The sequence below is a fragment of the Nicotiana attenuata genome, unplaced genomic scaffold (genome assembly GCF_001879085.1).
Source record: "Nicotiana attenuata strain UT unplaced genomic scaffold, NIATTr2, whole genome shotgun sequence".
NCBI classification, from domain to species: domain Eukaryota; kingdom Viridiplantae; phylum Streptophyta; class Magnoliopsida; order Solanales; family Solanaceae; genus Nicotiana; species Nicotiana attenuata.
In genome coordinates, this window is record NW_017671332.1 from 255,998 (window position 1) to 272,795 (window position 16,798).

A 16,798-nucleotide genomic window follows, 5' to 3' on the forward strand; every position below is an offset into this window, starting at 1 on the left:
ATAGTTTTAGTAAGGTCTTTAAAAGATTTTATTTTAAAGTAATTTGAGAACGCATCCCAATTTAAAAAAGAAAAGAAAAAATATTTATAAGCACATAAAAATTAAGTATAAATACGCAAAATAAAATAGATTATTAGATTAAAAAGAGACAAATTACACATTTGACCGGTCGGTCAAAAAAATTATTCATTAAATATAACATAGGAAATAGCTAAATATAACATAGTTTTTGACGGGTCAGTAAAAAACTAGACAACATTTATATTCTCGACTAATTTTTCGGTAATACAATTATCAATAGATTACATAAATGAAATCTAATCTTTTTTGGTGGTAAAGAAATAATTCTTGGAGTTTTGATTGTGAATTTCCTACTAAGCATGTACTAGTAATTAAACATTTTTCCATTTTTAATTAATAATTTCAAAAATCAGTAGTGTCAGTTGTCACTGTTCTTATATCATTGTAAAACCTTCGATCAATGAAGACTTTTTTACCAAATCCAAACATCTAAAAATGAAATTATTTTTGTTGAAATCTGACCCTTTTGCTTAATCAATGGATCTGTCAACTTCTGCTTCTTTTTCTTCTTCTTCATCGTCTTCTTGGTTTTCCGGCATAGTTCGTGGCCGTTCCGCTAGTGTCAAGATGTCTAATAAAAATCCGGCCGCCGCAGCCGGCGGTGCTGACAGTGTCTCCGGTGCTGGACCTATTACTGGGAAAAGGCAGTTCCGTGGTGTAATGTTTAAGTATGGTCCTAAGGCAATTCAGGTCTGTTTTTGAGTTTTCAAAGTTCTCTATTTTCTTGTGAAATTTGGACTTTGCTTATTGGCTGCTATTAATTCGAATAAACAATGATTTTTATTTTTTGGGTTTGTTAAGCATTATGGTATATCATGTATGGGAAAGATTTTGCTTTAGCTTACTGTATATAATGGAAAATTATTCATGAAGTATGGTTCTAAGCAAATTTAGGTGTACTGAGTTTCTAGGTGCTCTAATTTGTTGTGGAAGTTCAACTAAGCAAATCAATTTGCTTTTTGGAGTTCTTGACCAAAGTTCATTAACATATCAAGAAGGTAGATTGGTAATTGACCCTAAGTTGATTAGTGTTAATTAACTGACCATTAGTTCTTTTAGTTGGATTAATGATTCTGACAACTATATAGGCATGGAGGACCTTGTATTAGGCGAAACATTTCTTGGGGAATGGATAGAGAGTTGGACTTGGCATTCAAAGATTAATGGGACAACATGTATTCTTGTTTGCAGGGAAGCTACTTATAATGAGTTGGTTAAGAACATAATTGCACGTTGTGAGTTAAGAATCTAAGCCTTGTGTATGCTAAGGATTGTGGTGTGTGGGAAGTTGTGCTTTAGCTACTGTTCATTGCAACAACAAACTATGCCTCAATTCCAAACTAGTTGGGGTCGGTTGTATGAATCATCAATTCTGTTTAGTTCCGTTTGGACGAGTTCATACTAGTACTTAAGAATTTGTGATTCTCTTGACTCTAGAGGTTCGCAACATTTTGAATTATGTTGGGAAAAAATTTCAGATAGTAGTTAACTGCATTGGATCTGGGAGTTTCCAGTTCCATGGAAAAGATTCAGCTTTTGAGTTTTGGGGAGGTTAGGGAGGGTTATGGGGAAGTAGTTAGACTATTGTAATTCCTAATGCAGTACTTCATAGTTCATACTATACCTTTCAGATTCAGTGAAATGTGCCATCTTTTGATTCTATTGACCAAACGTTAAACTTGGTAGCGGGTCAATGCTACAAGCATATGATGTTGGGAGAATCCACAAGATTTGCTGCTTTCTTTTGCAGATTCATCTATCATTTTGTTGATTAAATGAGATACAATCCATTGGTAAATCTGAGGGTGTTGACCACAAGTGCGAGCCCCTTTTGAGGGTAGACGTAGCATGTCATATATTAGATTGTACGAGGAGTTCATCATTGAGTCAATAAGAAATTAAAAATCCTTATATACCGAGGTGCCTTTTAGTGGTAAAACATCGGATACCCATTTGGCCGAAAGATATAATGTCTAGAACCATAAAGGGCAAGATGGAAGTTAAACATTAACACCCAGTGTTCTTTAAAGGCGAAAAGCACAAAAAAGCGACAAGGTTCACAAAGCTTGAAGTGAAAAGTAAGAAGTGAAGAGCACATTTCTTTGTAACGAACCGCACAATTTACTGAAAATAAAAAATTATCAAACATATAAGAATTTTGTACTACAGTATGCAAATTGTAATTACAATAACTAATTTCACTATCCAACATACAGTAATGCCGATATAAATCCAACTCCTTGGATTTGCAACTTAAAGAACCAAACTCTTCTTTTTAGGATCATTTTGCGCATCATTGTTTGAAGCGCACACTTCTCTCGAGCGCATTGCTTCATCCGTGAAGCGATAACTCCTAGCTTCGCGTTGCTTCATCGCTTTAAGCACAGAGCGATGTCTTTTTCTAATACTAAACACAAGATGATACAATATGCATTCTCAATATCCATTTTGCTATATTTGAACCCATTTCATCCTCACACCCAATAAAGCTTTAGGTTCCTACCGCCAAAGGCTTGACCTAATAGTCAATAAAGCTAATAGACTATGAGAGACTAGAGTTTAAATTCTAATAGAGCAAAAAAATTTAGGTGATTTCTTCTCATATGTCTAAACTTTGATGGACAGAGCTACCAGATACATCTCTGGTGTTAAGTAGGAGCTATGGAGTACACGAGCTGGCCTGAACACCACCGTTATTTAATGTAATGACAAATTAGGTTCTCTTATGCTAGGAATTCTCGATGTTTTATACTGGTATGTAAATCTCTAAATAAACTAGAAGAATCTTGGAAAACATCAGACCGAATGGAAGTATACCAATTGATTAAGCCTTAATTCCAACTAGTTGGTAGTGGCTGCAAATTTATCTTGTGCATTAGTTGTGTTTTATTCATCGGTAACTCCATAGATTTCGAGACAACTTCTCTCCACACGATTTTAGGTTTACATTGACCCCTTTTAACACAATAATCATCATGGTTTTACAATCATGGTCATGGACCGGTTTATTTGGAGTTCTACCTATGACATGGCCTAACTATCCCAGACAACCTTCTCTCATTTTATCCTTTACATGTGCTACTTGTATTCGTTATGTGATTATTTATTCTTTTGTTTAATGTTTTATGGCTGCACATCCATCTTCACATTCATATTTCTACAACATCTTGCAGATATGTTAATGGTAGTTGCCGTTTATAAATTAAAACTTCAGGCCAACAAGTGGTAGAGTTGCAATGACATATAACAAAAAAAGAACTGCACTGTGTTGCAAAGAGAGAAAGAGGGAGAGGGGAGTGTTGTCAGGGGGAGTTTGATGATCTCCAAGTGAGGCGTATTATTAGGAGAAAAGTGTAACTCCAGTTTGGAGAAGAGTATATGGACTACTATCATAAGCTTCCTTGGAGGATAGAGACTCAATGTGTCCTACATCAGATGTGAACAAGGAGAAGAAAATTCTTATCTTCCGATGCGCTTTTTAGTAGTCAAACTAGTGAGACCCATTCGATCAAAACGGATGATACCCACGGGCATAAAGACCAGAAGCATTGCATATTAATTGTGGGGCCATAAAGAAAAGTGAACCAACAGTGTGTTAAGCTGAAAATTTACTAACAGAAGTTGTTTACTTGAATATCATTCGACAATTGAGCTAAGAAGTGTCTAAATCTGACATTTGTGCACGAGTGTCTCTTCATGACTGTATTTGCTTTGTGAAGACATCTTGAATTACTTCTACGGATAATGGGTTTTTTTCTATTTACCTTTTTGCTTGCACATCCATGCATAGAGAAAGGTTGTTACAATCAGGTCATCAATTTCTATCTTGTTATTGTCAATATTGGTTGTTGAACTGGTTCTACTCTATGTTTGAACTTTGAAAAAGCGAGCGCTTTGTCACTTTAAGCGAGAAGCGACACGAGGCGACGACCCATCGCTTTTCTGACCTTGAAGCGAATCGATTTACAAAAGCGAGCACTTCTATACTTGAAGCGAGAAGCAAGGCAGAGAAGCGAAGCGAAAAAAGCGATCGCTTCATTTAAATGGGTCAATTTTACTTTTTTTATAAAAAAGATTGGGTCTTTTTCATATTTTATACAAAACATAGACCCCAACCCAAAGTGACGAAATTTCTTCTTCTTCCATCGAGCATCGACTGTTGCTGCCGCCGCTGCTAGGGTTCGCTGCTCCAGCCTCTAGGCAATTTTTCTTCCTTCTTTTTGTCTTCTTTCTTCTTCTTCTACTTTTTTCTTCTCCTTTTTCTCTCTCTTCTTTCTTCTTCTTCTCGTCGAGGCATCGACTGCTGCTCACTGCTAGGGCAGGCAACAGTCCTTTTTTTTTCTTTTTTAGCTTTTATTCTTCTTGTTTAGCCTTTGTTTATTAATTTTTGTGTGTATTTCAGTTTATAAACTTAATTACTATATTTTGAAATGTTGTTTCTTTGCTGATTTTAGTATATTAAACTTAATTAATATATTTTCTTTTTCTATTTTTTCCCTTTTTCTTTGAAATGTTACTGATTTCAGTTATTAAATTTGATTTAATTAAGGTGTTGCTGATTTCAGTTATATATATGTTATATTTTCAGTTTGTTTCATTATGTTTTTTTTTTATATCTTAATAGGGTTTAAAAATGTCTCAAAGTTCGAAAGAGAAAGACCCGGCTTGGCGATATTGCGATAAAGTTATATGCAAGTTTTGTAACAAGATTACAACCGGGGGAGGGGGGAGTTTATCGCTTTAAATTCCATCTTTTTGGTGGCAATAGAAACGTCACAAGTTGTTTGAAATGCCCGTCGGAGGTGAGGGAGGAATAAAGAATTTTGTTGAGAAAAAGGAGCTAAAACATCAAATGAGTCATCAACCATTTGTGACCAATCTTGATGATGATGATGATGATGATGATGATGATGATGATATGGAAGAAGGTGAAGTTGTTGATTTGTCACTTCCAACAAAATGGGGAAGAGACACAATCTCTTCAAGCTATGGATCGACGGGTAGGAGTAGGACTAAAGGTCCTATAGATTGTTATTTCCCAAAGAAGTCAGAAGCAAAGAGCGGTGGAAAAGACTTACAAAAAATTTCCAAAGACATTTTAAGGGTTCGTGCAGTTAAAGCTTTTGCACGATGGGGTCTATGCTACAAGAACCCCCCTCAATTGTGTCAACTATACTGACACTTTTGGAGACTTTATTGAGGCCGTTGGTCAATATGGACCTGGAATGAAGCCCCCCCACTTATCATGAAATCAGAAGTCCTTATCTAAATAAGGAAGTGGAGTAGACTAATAAAATTATGGAGGAACATAAAGTTGTATGGAACAAGTATGGATGCTCCATTATGATGGATACGTGGACGGCAAGAACTGGGAAAATGATTATTAATGTATTGGTGAATTCTCCCAAGGTAAGTTTGTTTCTTGAGTCTATTGATGCTAGCGACGCGTCCACTGACCACATCAAAATGTTCACCTTGTTTCAAAACACCATTGAAAAGATTGGCTCATGCAATGTTGTTCAAGTGGTCAGTGATAATGCGAGTGAAAATACTAAAGCGGGTGGTGTGGTGCAAGGAGCTTACCCAAATATCTATTGGACTCTATGTGCGGCTCATTGTATCTACTTAATGTTCGGGACATTTTCAAGGAAAAACCCTTCTCTACAGTTGTTGGCCAGGGCGTTAGGGTGCATTATTATATTGCTCAGCAGCCCTTGTTATTGAATATGATGAGAAGATTCACCAAACAAAAAAAATTGGTGAAACTGGGCAAGACAAGGTTTGACACTACTTTCTTGACTTTGCATAGTATGCACTTGCAAAAAGCCAATTTGAGAAAGTTGTTCATTTTAGAGGAATGGAATAAGAGTAAATTTGCAAAGGAAACGGGGGGGAGGGGGGGGGGGAAGAAATTGCACGCATCTTTTTGAGTACGCTCCTTGCATCATACCATCCGCTTTAATTTTTTCACTCGCATTATCGGTGACAACTTGAACAATATTGCTTGGGCCAATCTTTTCAATGGTGTTCTGAAACAAGGCGAACATTTTGATGTGGTCAATGGACGCATCGCTAGCATCATTCGACTCTAGAAACAAACTTCCCTTGGGAGAATTCACCTTCCTGATCCGGAAGTAACCTTTTCCTTTCCTTGGGCAGTACCTCCCAACAAGATTGATCTGTTTGGATCTTGGTCCATGATGGCCTTTTTATTTTATTGATTTTGAAACACATTAATAATCATTTTTCCAGTTCTTGTCGTAGAACTCGTCCACTTATCCATCATAATGGAGCATCCATACTTGTTCCACATAACTTTATGTTCCTCCACAATTTTATTGGTCTCCTCCACTTCCTTATTTAGATAAGGACCTTTGATTTCATGATAAGTGGGTGACTTCATTCCAAGTCCATATTGATCAACGACCTCAATAAAGTCTCCAAAAATGTCAGTATAGTTGACAGAAATGAATGGGAGCCTGCATCATAGACCCATCGTGCAAAATCTTTAACTGCAAGATCCCTTAAAATGTCCTTGGCAATTTTTTGCAAATCTTTTCCACCGCTCTTTGCTTCTGTCTTCTTTGGGAAATAACAATCTATAGGACCTTTAGTCCTACTCGTACCCGTCGATCCATGGCTTGCAAAGATTGCATCTCTTCCCCGTTTTGTTGGAACTTGGAAGTGACCAATTAGCAGCTTCACCTTCTTCCATATCATCATCAAGATTGGTCATAAATGGTTGATGACTCATTTGATGTTTTAGCTACTTCTTCTCATCAAAATTCTTAATTTCCTCCCTCACCTTCGGCGGGCATTTCCGACAACTTGTGACGTTTCTATCGCCGCCAATAAGATGGAATTTAAAGCGATAAATTTTTCCCGTGATAATCTTGTTACAAAGCTTGCATATAACATTTGTTATTCTTCTCATTAACTTTATCGCCATATTGTCAAGTCGGATCTTTTTCTTTCGGACTTTGAGACATTTTTAACCCCTATTAAGATATAAAAAAACATATATAAAGATATAAACTGAAAATATAACATATATATTATAACTGAAATCAGCGACACCTTAATTAAATTAAATTTAATAACTGAAATCAGTAACATTTCAAATGGAAAAAATATAATAATTAAGTTTAATATACCGAAATCAGCAAAGAAGCAACATTTCAAAATATAATAATTAAGTTTATAAACTGAGTTACACACAAAAATTAATAAACAAAGGCTGAATAAGAAGAAAAAAAAAGATTGCTGCCTGCCCTAGCAGTGGGCAGCAGTTGACGCCTCGACGGGAAGAAAGAAGAGGGAAAAAAAGAAGGAACAAAAATTACCTGGAGGCTGGAGCAGCGGACCCTAGCAGCAGCAGCAGTCGATGCTCGATGGAAGAAGAAGAAGAAATGTCTTCGCTCTGGGTTGGGATCTATGTTTTTGTATAATTAAAAAAAAGACCCAATCTTTTTTTTTATTGACCCATTTAAATTAAGCGATCGCTTTTGTCGCTTCGTTTCTCGATTCAAGTATTGAAGCGCTCGCTTTTGTAAATCGATTCGCTTCCGGATCAGAAAAGCGATGGGTCGTCGCCTTGCGTTGCTCGCTTTTTCAAACACTGTCTCTAAAGCAGTCTGGATTTGCTCACGTTAATCCTTCAACATTTATTTGTGCTCATAACTGGTCCTTCTAGCCAGTGGAATGTTATATCCATCAAACATTATCTTGACTGGAACATGTTTTTTATATGGGGACACAGATCATAACTCGAGGGAAAGAGTATGACCAATCAAGAATTAAACCTAAAATAATCAAACACAAAATACGGAACCAAACTGCCTTACGTTGCTATTTTTCTCCTCCAATCCTTTTTCTCAATAACTTAGAGGTCTCTGTCCTTCTATTGCCTGTCAAATTGAAGAATGTACAGTGGAGAAACATTCTGCTCATTCTCCTTCTCCCCTAAAGCTTGGCAGCTTGCTAAAAGACAATGTGTAGGGAACAGAGGGGAAAAATTTTAATATAAGGAAGTAATTATAGAATCAACAACTTCAAGGACTTCCAATGCCATTTACTCTTATGTACTCAATTCTCTAACATGATGCCTTCAATTTCTTGCAGGTTGCTTTTAAAACGGGTGATTATAAACAACAGGTCATTTTCGTAGGTGGACTAACGGATGGATTTTTAGCTACTGAGTATGTATCTTATTATATTGGTTTAAACATCCCTCTCACCTATCTGTCCTCTGTTCCTTCTTTCTCATTCCCTTCTCCATGACTCCATGTTTTTGTTTTCTTTTTTCACTTTTTTGTTCATGGTCTGGATTAAGGGTGTTCAAAAAATATTGAAGATACGGTCTTTCTTTTCAAACTGGCTTATCAAAGAAAGAAAAGATGATATTCTTTTCGAACTGTTCCTTATTTGACTTGGCTCAATTCAAATGACTTATCAAAGATTTTGCATTTTCCATAATCACGAAAATATTGGACTAAGGTCCTCGGTGATAACATTTTAAATTTAAAGAAAATTACCTTGAAATTCTTTTTTCTGCAACCTATTCCCCAAAACTGTATTTAAATCTGTTGCTACTTGCCCTTGGTCTTTTTGACTTTCCTTTTTCTAATGTGGTTCTACCTTTGTCTCCCTTTTTTTTTTTTTAGGGGGGGGGGGGGGGGAGGGAGGGGGGGGTAGGGAGGGGGGGGGTTGTCTGAGTTATAGTTAATAATGACTGTTCTTCTGCAATACACATAACACATTATTTTATCTGTATGCTTATATTGGTTCGAACAAGAGCTGGAGTCCTTTCTACAAGGCTGAATGCACACACAAAAAAGAAGATAAAGGAACCAAAAATAAAGAGAATGAAAGTTAATGACGTTAAATCCACAAAGCTCTCCCACGTCAAGCAGCAAAACCATCAAATATACTCTTAGCCCTCCTACTTCTGGTCTTTTGTGGTTATTAAACTTGATGATCTCCGTTATTGCAGTTACTTAGAGCCTCTGGCTATTGCTTTGGATAAAGAAAAATGGTCATTGGTTCAGTTTCTACTTTCATCATCTTATAGTGGATATGGAACGTCAAGCTTGAGACAAGTAAAAATCTCTTCCTCCTCTTTCCACGAATATTCAAACTGTCCTCATTGATATGTAGATTCTTGTACTAGATCTGAGGTATCAGCAAGAGGGTATATTTTACTCAATATTTCCATGTCAATATGTTTCGTTCAAGTTCTTGACATGCTTATTAGGTTATTCCATCATTGATCATGTACTGTGAAAGGTAAAAGTTACAATCTCTCTCAACTCATTTAGTCCATAGAAAGAAGAAAAATAAAGGGCAGCCCGGTGAACAAAGCATCATGCATTCACGCAGGTCCATAGAAACATGTTCTTATATATGCCTTCTCCTGAAAACAATAAAGACTTTTAAAGAAGGAAAAGCTTAATTTTTGCAATCCTGTTCCGGGAAAACTTAAGTTGTGCAATTTCAAGGATGTCTTGGACAGCCGGAAGACATCATAATTCAGTGCAAATTTGCTCGTGGTTTGTTTTTCAGAAGGTTTGATACCGAAACTTGTTAGAAGTTCCTTAATCATAAAGGATTTATGATGGGTAAGGGCTTGACACAGTTTTAAGGTCAGAAGGATATAAAAGGAGCTGGACTAGAGACAATTTACTCTGTTTGCAAGGCTGGAAATCAAAGAGGAATTGTGTTGAGAAAAAGGAATAGATCACATAATAACTCCTAGATCTCTCGGACATGGAACTTAAGCTAAGATTTGTTTCACATGATTTTAAGGCAGTTCCTTTGGGATCTTTACTCGCTGAAGTTTTTAATGAATTGAAAATGTTGGAATGGTGTTTGTAGTTGTTAAAGTTTGAGGAACACGAATTAGAAATTCCTGTTGGATTGTTTAAACCCCCATACAGCTCCATCTTCATCGAAATTAGTGCTTGAACATGGCTATCACCCTCACTTTCCTATACTTGTCATATAACTGGAAAGGTTGCTGCCAGTTCTTCTATATACTCTCATTCAGAAGTGCATGGAACTTGACCAAAAGATGTTATTCTCCTTCAAATGATTAAATTCAGCATGTTGGTCAGTGGCAATTTTTTGAACAATAGATCATAAACTATAAATTAGGCCCTCTTGGAAGAGTGGGAACACAAGTTTGGGATAAATGGTATGAGAACAAACCTTTATCCCATTCCCCACCACAAGAAAGAAAAGAAAAAAAAGGAAAGAAAGAAGAATGATCTACAATAGCACAAGGCTTACATATGATTCTATACCAAGCACCCAAGGGCGTGGCCTATTGGTCAATGAAGTGGGAAGAGAACCACGAGGCTTCAGGTTCAAATCCTATCGGAAGCAAAAATCACTAGGTGATTTCTTTCTATCTGCCTAAACCTCGATAAGCAGAGTTACCCGTTACCTGTGCTGGTGGGAGGTAGCAGGTACCCAGTGGAATAGTCGAGGTGTACAAGCTGGCCCGGACACCATCGTCATAAAGAATAATGATTTTGTACCAATTTATGGTGTCATATATGTACGGGGTCGAATTTGACCGACCACGTCCCTAAGCCAGCACGACCGACCGAATATATGTGAGTCCGGCTAGAAGGACGACTTAGAAATAATAAGAGGGACGACTTCATGATCACGTCGGCCCCTCTATAGCATGTACTTTATTTCTGTCTTTTAATATTTAAGTAAGGATCCTCTATTATATAAAGGGGGGTCCGAGCCTTGTAAATGGGGGGATTCATTATTGGAAATACAAGCTCTCTGGCTCTCTCATCTCTCTAACATTATCTCTCTCTTATCTCTCGAAGATTATCACCTTCTCTCTCTCCGATTTGTATTATGGTTATCCGAACCAATTGCCAAGATCATCCTAGGGTTTATTATCTTCGATTATGATTTACCCCTTCATCTATATTGATTGATTTGCTTAAAAAGTGTTAAACAACTTTTGAGTCAAACAATATATATACCTATAAAACGTTAAACCTTGCATTCCCCAATATGTTTTACTCAAATGTCAAGCCTCATCTCTTGTGAAATCGTCATGTCCCAGATCTGCTTTTGTATTAATGATTATTTTCCTATTTTAGTCTTCATTTGGTTTTCAAAAAAGCATGTTATTATGTCTATGTTTGACGTCCTAACACCTGTGCATTCAAAATATTGCGTTTATATATTTACCACACTCAATAATGAGTCCAATTTTGGGAGCATAAACCTTTGGATCTGCTTGTTAGAGCTATTCCTCTTTTTGCTTGTGTTTGTGAGCTTAACTTCCTTCTACCTCCGTGAATTTCTAAAGGACGCAACGGAACTTGATCAGTTGATAAGCTACTTGATAAACAAGGAAGATTCTGAAGGGGTGGTACTACTCGGGCACAGCACTGGCTGTCAGGTAGGTATTTGTTTCTTTGAATGGACGGATCGAACATTTGATACTACTCCATTAAAAAAAGCATGTAATATCATTATGCACGAAACATGAGGATAGAGGAAGCTGACTTTCTCTATTTGTATACAGGATATTGTGTATTACATGCGCACAAATGCTGCATGCTCCAGAGCAGTATGTGCAGCCATATTGCAGGTAATACCTGCTTAAAAAGTGTAGTTTAAGTTGCCTCTTTTGGTACAAATAAATTCAGTACATGCTTCCTACCATTTTAGCTGAATGTGCTAACTTACTGTACCTCAATGCTCATGATAGCACATGCAATGGATATGGTCCTTTGAGCTCTAATGGTTTATCCAAATCTCTGTCTTTCTTTAGTGAGGAGAAATTTGTAAAATGGACAAGATTTTGCCTCTTGATATCTTTATTACTTCATACCTGATATGTGACTCTTGCAGTTACTGGTAAATGACCTACATTTAGTTCGAATGGAGCTAAGGCAGTCTTCAAAGTCATATGCTGTTTGAGTTTTGCAGTTGCTGTGTGTGTGTGGGGGGGGGGGGGGGGGGGGTTGATGAAAATAATGGTGAGATGGGAAGGAGGAAAATATAATTGTTGCGGTCAGTGACTGGCGTTTACAGACATTCAATTATGAGAGTTCAGGTGCTTTTCTTCTGAGAGAATCAAGCTGGCAGTGTAATCTTATCTTGAGAGATCAGTCTTAAGCGTGGTGAATATGGAGACAGCGTTTGGAATAGTATCTGTGTTCTCATAGCCACTTTTATGCGGCCAACTTTATGTAATCTGGGTAATGTGCTGGTTTCAGCATCAACCATAATGTTCTTTTGGCTTTTCAGGCTCCAGTTAGCGATCGAGAATACAAAGCCACTCTTTCTGATACTGCTTCTATGATTGACTTGGCCTCAAACATGATAAGTGAAGGTCGTGAATCAGAGTTAATGCCAAGGGAGGCAAACCCAGATGCCCCAATTACTGCCTTTAGGTAAGGACGATGATGTAGTCCAGTTACTTTCCCATATACTGCACTCTACCACTTCATGATCATGGTTTCTACTGAATCTTAATTCAAAGGAAGTCAACTACAACAACAAAAAAACCCAGTGTAATCCCACGAGTGGGGTCTGGGGAGGGTAGTATGTACGCAGACCTTATGCCTACCTTGTGGAGGTAGAGAGGCGGTTTCCGATAGACCTTAGGCTCAGGAGAAGCATAGTTACAGCATAGATGAAAAGAAAAAAAGAAAAAAGGAGGTCTACTATATGCATTAAAAAGCATGCTCCAAGTTAGTTTATTACAATTACGAAGTTATGATAATGGACAATAATTATCAAATAAAAACCGTGAATTAATTGCAATAAGACACCTTTTCCTGCTATTCGTTCAACTGGAATTTTATAATAAGGCAAGATATTGAGGATGATGTGGAAAATGCCTCACAATGAAGAGGTCCTTCAGAAACTTTTAGCGGAGTTCTTCCGCTGAGGCATAAGTGGATTCTCTGGGCATATACGATACCAGAAAAGAAGGCCATCATAGATATGATAGAGGTCTGAACAAGAAGTTGGATTTCTTGTTTGGAATCTCAAGTCTTTGCTTACTCTTTTCTACATATGGTTGCCTTCCTAATAATGATGTTTTTGACAGATATCTCTCACTTTGCGCATACAATGGCGAGGACGACTTGTTCAGTTCTGACTTTAGTGATGACCAGCTGAAGCAAAGACTTGGGCACATGTCTAACACTCCTTGTCAGGTTGAGACCAAAGTCTCTTCAATTCTCGAAAGCTAATTTTCCTTTTAGTTTACTATGTAGAAAGACTTTAGTTTAGGTCCGAGCAATTTATGTTACTTTTTAAGTGTTACATGGCAAAAGAAAGAAACAGACATGGTGAATTTCCTGGATAAAATGTCCCTTTTGACATTTTCCACTTAGGCCTAGAAATTTCAATCTGCTTACAAGGACAAAATGGCAGGTTGTGATTCTCACCTATCCTCTGCAGGTTATATTTTCCATGGGTGACGAGTACGTTCCAGATTATGTTGACAAGAAAGCGTTGGTTGATAGGCAAGCACAAAACCTTATGCAGTTTGTGATGATCTCAGTGCACTAATACTTTTTTATGTGTTTTCTCATACATTTGTCCTCATGATTACTTGACCATAGTTCTTGTCTACGCATTTTTTAACTTGGTGCAGATTGTGTAGAGCAATGGGTGGTGCTGAAAAGGTTGAAATTGAACATGGGAACCATTCTCTATCTAACAGAGTTGCTGAAGCTGTTGAAGCCATAATGAGCTTCGTCAAGCGAGAAGGTCCGAGCGGGTGGGATGATCCATGGAACTAAACGGGTTGATCCTGCAACTTGAATGAATTATTTTGCCTTTACATTCTTTATTTTCTATGTATCCTATCAGTTACATGTACACTGCAGATTGAGGAAAGTACAATATTGTGTGTCTTTACCTAGGGAATGATAGTCTAGAAGAGCATATCATTTTTTTCCATTCTTTGTCATGAATTTCGGAATTGATTCTTCGCATGGGAATTGAATATTTATCCTTCTTTTATTGGAGTAATTTTGTGGATTCTTGGATCTGAATATTTTCATTGAAAAGGTTGTGCTGTCTAGTATATTTATTCTGGAAAGAAAGCGCAATCGTGCTTTTCTTTAATTATTTGACATGTACTTTTGATTTGTTAGTTTACTACATTTGTTTGTGTCTAGTTTCTAGCTTGGATAGTTTCTCGGTGTAAAGAAAAAGAAAAACTTGTATATGTTCTTAAATTAAAATTTTAAGGGGTCGTTTGGGTTGCAAACAAGTTTTACTGGGATTATGATGTGTGGATTATACTACGAGGATTAAATAATGACTATTATTATTATTATTATTATTATTATTATTATTTAATGGATATACTTTTTATGGTAGATGTTTGTTTGTAGGATTAAAACTGGAATATATGGTGTACAAACAGAGAAGGAATCAGTATTTGAAATTTATGGGTTTTGAATTTGTCACGGGATTGATAACTTATCTTAGTTATTGGGTTCACAATTAAATATTATACATATTTTATGAATTTTCTAGTATAAAACAATGCAGTCAATGCTTAAGCAAAAGTGATGTGTTAGGTTTTTTTACAGTAGATAAGTTTGAAATAAACTTTTATTTTAAATTTTAACTTTGACCATCTTAAAGTACTTTTGAGAGAAAGAGCTTTAGAGAGAATAATTTTGGAGATTGACATTCTGGAAAGAAGATTTTAAAGATTGATATCATGGTCATCTGGTTGATTTATCCTCGAATTAGCTAATCTCGTTATTGTTGGTTCATATTAAATGTGATATAAAAGTAATATCAGTTGTGTGGTAAATGGGTTAGAGAGAGATACTCTCCCCTCTCTCTAAAAACAATTCCTTCCTCCTTGCCCCAACACTTAAACAATGTTCCTCAACACTTTCCATGACCACCCACCAAATGACCCAAACAACATGGATGCATCATCTACCAGCGTGAGGGGAGCTACTGCCTCAAAATCTAACACGCTCCCCAACCCTTCCCATTCAACTTCATCTCCAACAAACATGAACCAAAACACTGCCCTACCTTCTCAAACGATAGAACCTGGACAACACTACCAAGGAAAACCTTCTTTCTTAAGCATCCTAAACACCAGCCCTACTGATAGCAATCCAACAAACAACATCTGCGTACAAAATGACATAACCATGGACTTACTAATCTCGGATGAAACGGAAAATCCTTATCTCGAAGACGAAGCGGATATCTTTATCCCCATAACCTCTAAAGATAAAGAAAGATTATATAGGAATTGGGAAACAGCTCTTATAATAAAGGTCTTTGGGAAAAGAGTTGGATATCAATTCCTTCAACGTAAACTTCAAGCGATTTGGAAGCCAAGTGAAACTATCTCCCTTATCGACCTGGGATATGACTACTACCTTATAAAATTTAACAAACAAGAAAACTACAATAAAGCCCTTCACGAGGGACCTTGGTTCATAGGAAATCAATTTCTTTCCATAAGGAAATGGGAGCCTAGATTTGTAGTATCGGAAGCTTCACTAACATACTCGGCTATTTGGGCTAGACTACCTGAACTTCCTACGGAATTTTACGACTATGAAATCCTACAAAAAATAGGGAATAAGCTAGGAGAACTCATACGTATTGATGCATGTACCTCCTCAGCCCTTAGGGGAAAATATGCTCGATTATGCATCCTAGTTCCAATCGAAAAACCTCTAAAGACCCATATAATACTGGGCAAACACTACCAAAAAATAACATATGAAGGATTCAATGTCTTGTGTACCAACTGCGGACGCCTAGGACATAATTTAATATCATGCCCAAATAAAAATATAATAATAGAAACCCAAAATGACAAATCCGCACCCAGCAACTCCATGACAACACCACAAAACATTTGAGTCCATCACCACCAAAATTGAAAACTGGACGATAGTATTCCATCACAAAAGGAAAAAGAACACGTCGAACTCCCACCCTCCCATGCAACATAATGCCAAGGAACAAAGCCAACAGGAACCAATTGATTCACATCAATGGAAGCAAACAAGGAGGAAGGCCATTTACCCACTGGACAAAAGACTCCATCCTCATCTCTACACTTTGGAAAAAACCATATGCCCAAAAGCTCCCTAGTACAACATAGGTCTGTCACTACACCTACTACACAAAATATAAGACTCCCTACAAGTGATACAGACCACCTCTTTTACTCGAACAAACCACTGGACAAAAACCCCACCTTACTAAAGAACACCAATCTACCCTCCCTACCCTATCTAGTAATAGGACTATACCATCAAATGAGAAAGAAGACACTCACGAAAATCTCGGACCAAAAACTCCCGTCTCCAATTCCATCTTTGGCCTATGAAGTCACTTCAACAAGGCTACAAACCTTAGGTCAAATGCTAGGTTCCACCAACCTTAACACAAAAGAGAGCAACGGTTGTATACTTACAAAAAATAGCTTTTCTTCCTTAGATATTACACACCCCTCACATCAATCTCCCTCCCCAACGTCCTTGGATTCAAACCAATTCAACCCTTTTGACATAACCCCAGCCGAAATAATTAATGAGGCAACCCTCTTAAACTCTCCAGTGGTTTCTTCATTAAACCACACTGATAATTTAAACCCCACGCACACTCCTCCTCCGGCCATCAAGACAAACGACAACTCCAACCCAAACCTAAACAAACCCTCCACCAA

At 37.2% G+C, this 16,798-nt stretch overlaps 1 protein-coding gene across 2 annotated transcripts; it reads left to right on the forward strand.

Annotated features, from left to right (window-relative positions):
• The first annotated feature begins 287 nt into the window (after positions 1-287).
• On the forward strand, positions 288-14,129 carry LOC109207616 (UPF0613 protein PB24D3.06c). Of its 2 annotated transcripts, XM_019370561.1 has the most exons (9): positions 292-771; positions 8,203-8,279; positions 9,074-9,179; positions 11,420-11,512; positions 11,639-11,704; positions 12,367-12,512; positions 13,175-13,283; positions 13,531-13,595; positions 13,727-14,129. In XM_019370561.1, exons 1-9 carry the CDS (start codon positions 559-561, stop codon positions 13,872-13,874), a joined length of 1,023 nt encoding a protein of 340 aa, XP_019226106.1. In that variant the 5' UTR covers positions 292-558; the 3' UTR covers positions 13,875-14,129. The 2 variants fall into 2 exon arrangements, with proteins under 2 accessions (XP_019226107.1, XP_019226106.1); XM_019370562.1 differs by lacking the exons at positions 8,203-8,279; positions 9,074-9,179 and having other exon boundaries at positions 288-771.
• The last annotated feature ends 2,669 nt before the right edge of the window (positions 14,130-16,798 follow it).

What these genes read in the sequence shown, in the direction of transcription:
- LOC109207616 (XM_019370561.1), top strand. Translation starts at nt 559, where the DNA reads ATGGATCTGTCAACTTCTGCTTCTTTTTCTTCTTCTTCATCGTCTTCT. An exon ending in GCCCCAATTACTGCCTTTAG is followed by an intron (nt 12,513 to 13,174) that starts GTAAGGACGATG and finishes TGTTTTTGACAG; the next exon opens with ATATCTCTCACTTTGCGCAT. An exon ending in AAGAAAGCGTTGGTTGATAG is followed by an intron (nt 13,596 to 13,726) that starts GCAAGCACAAAA and finishes AACTTGGTGCAG; the next exon opens with ATTGTGTAGAGCAATGGGTG.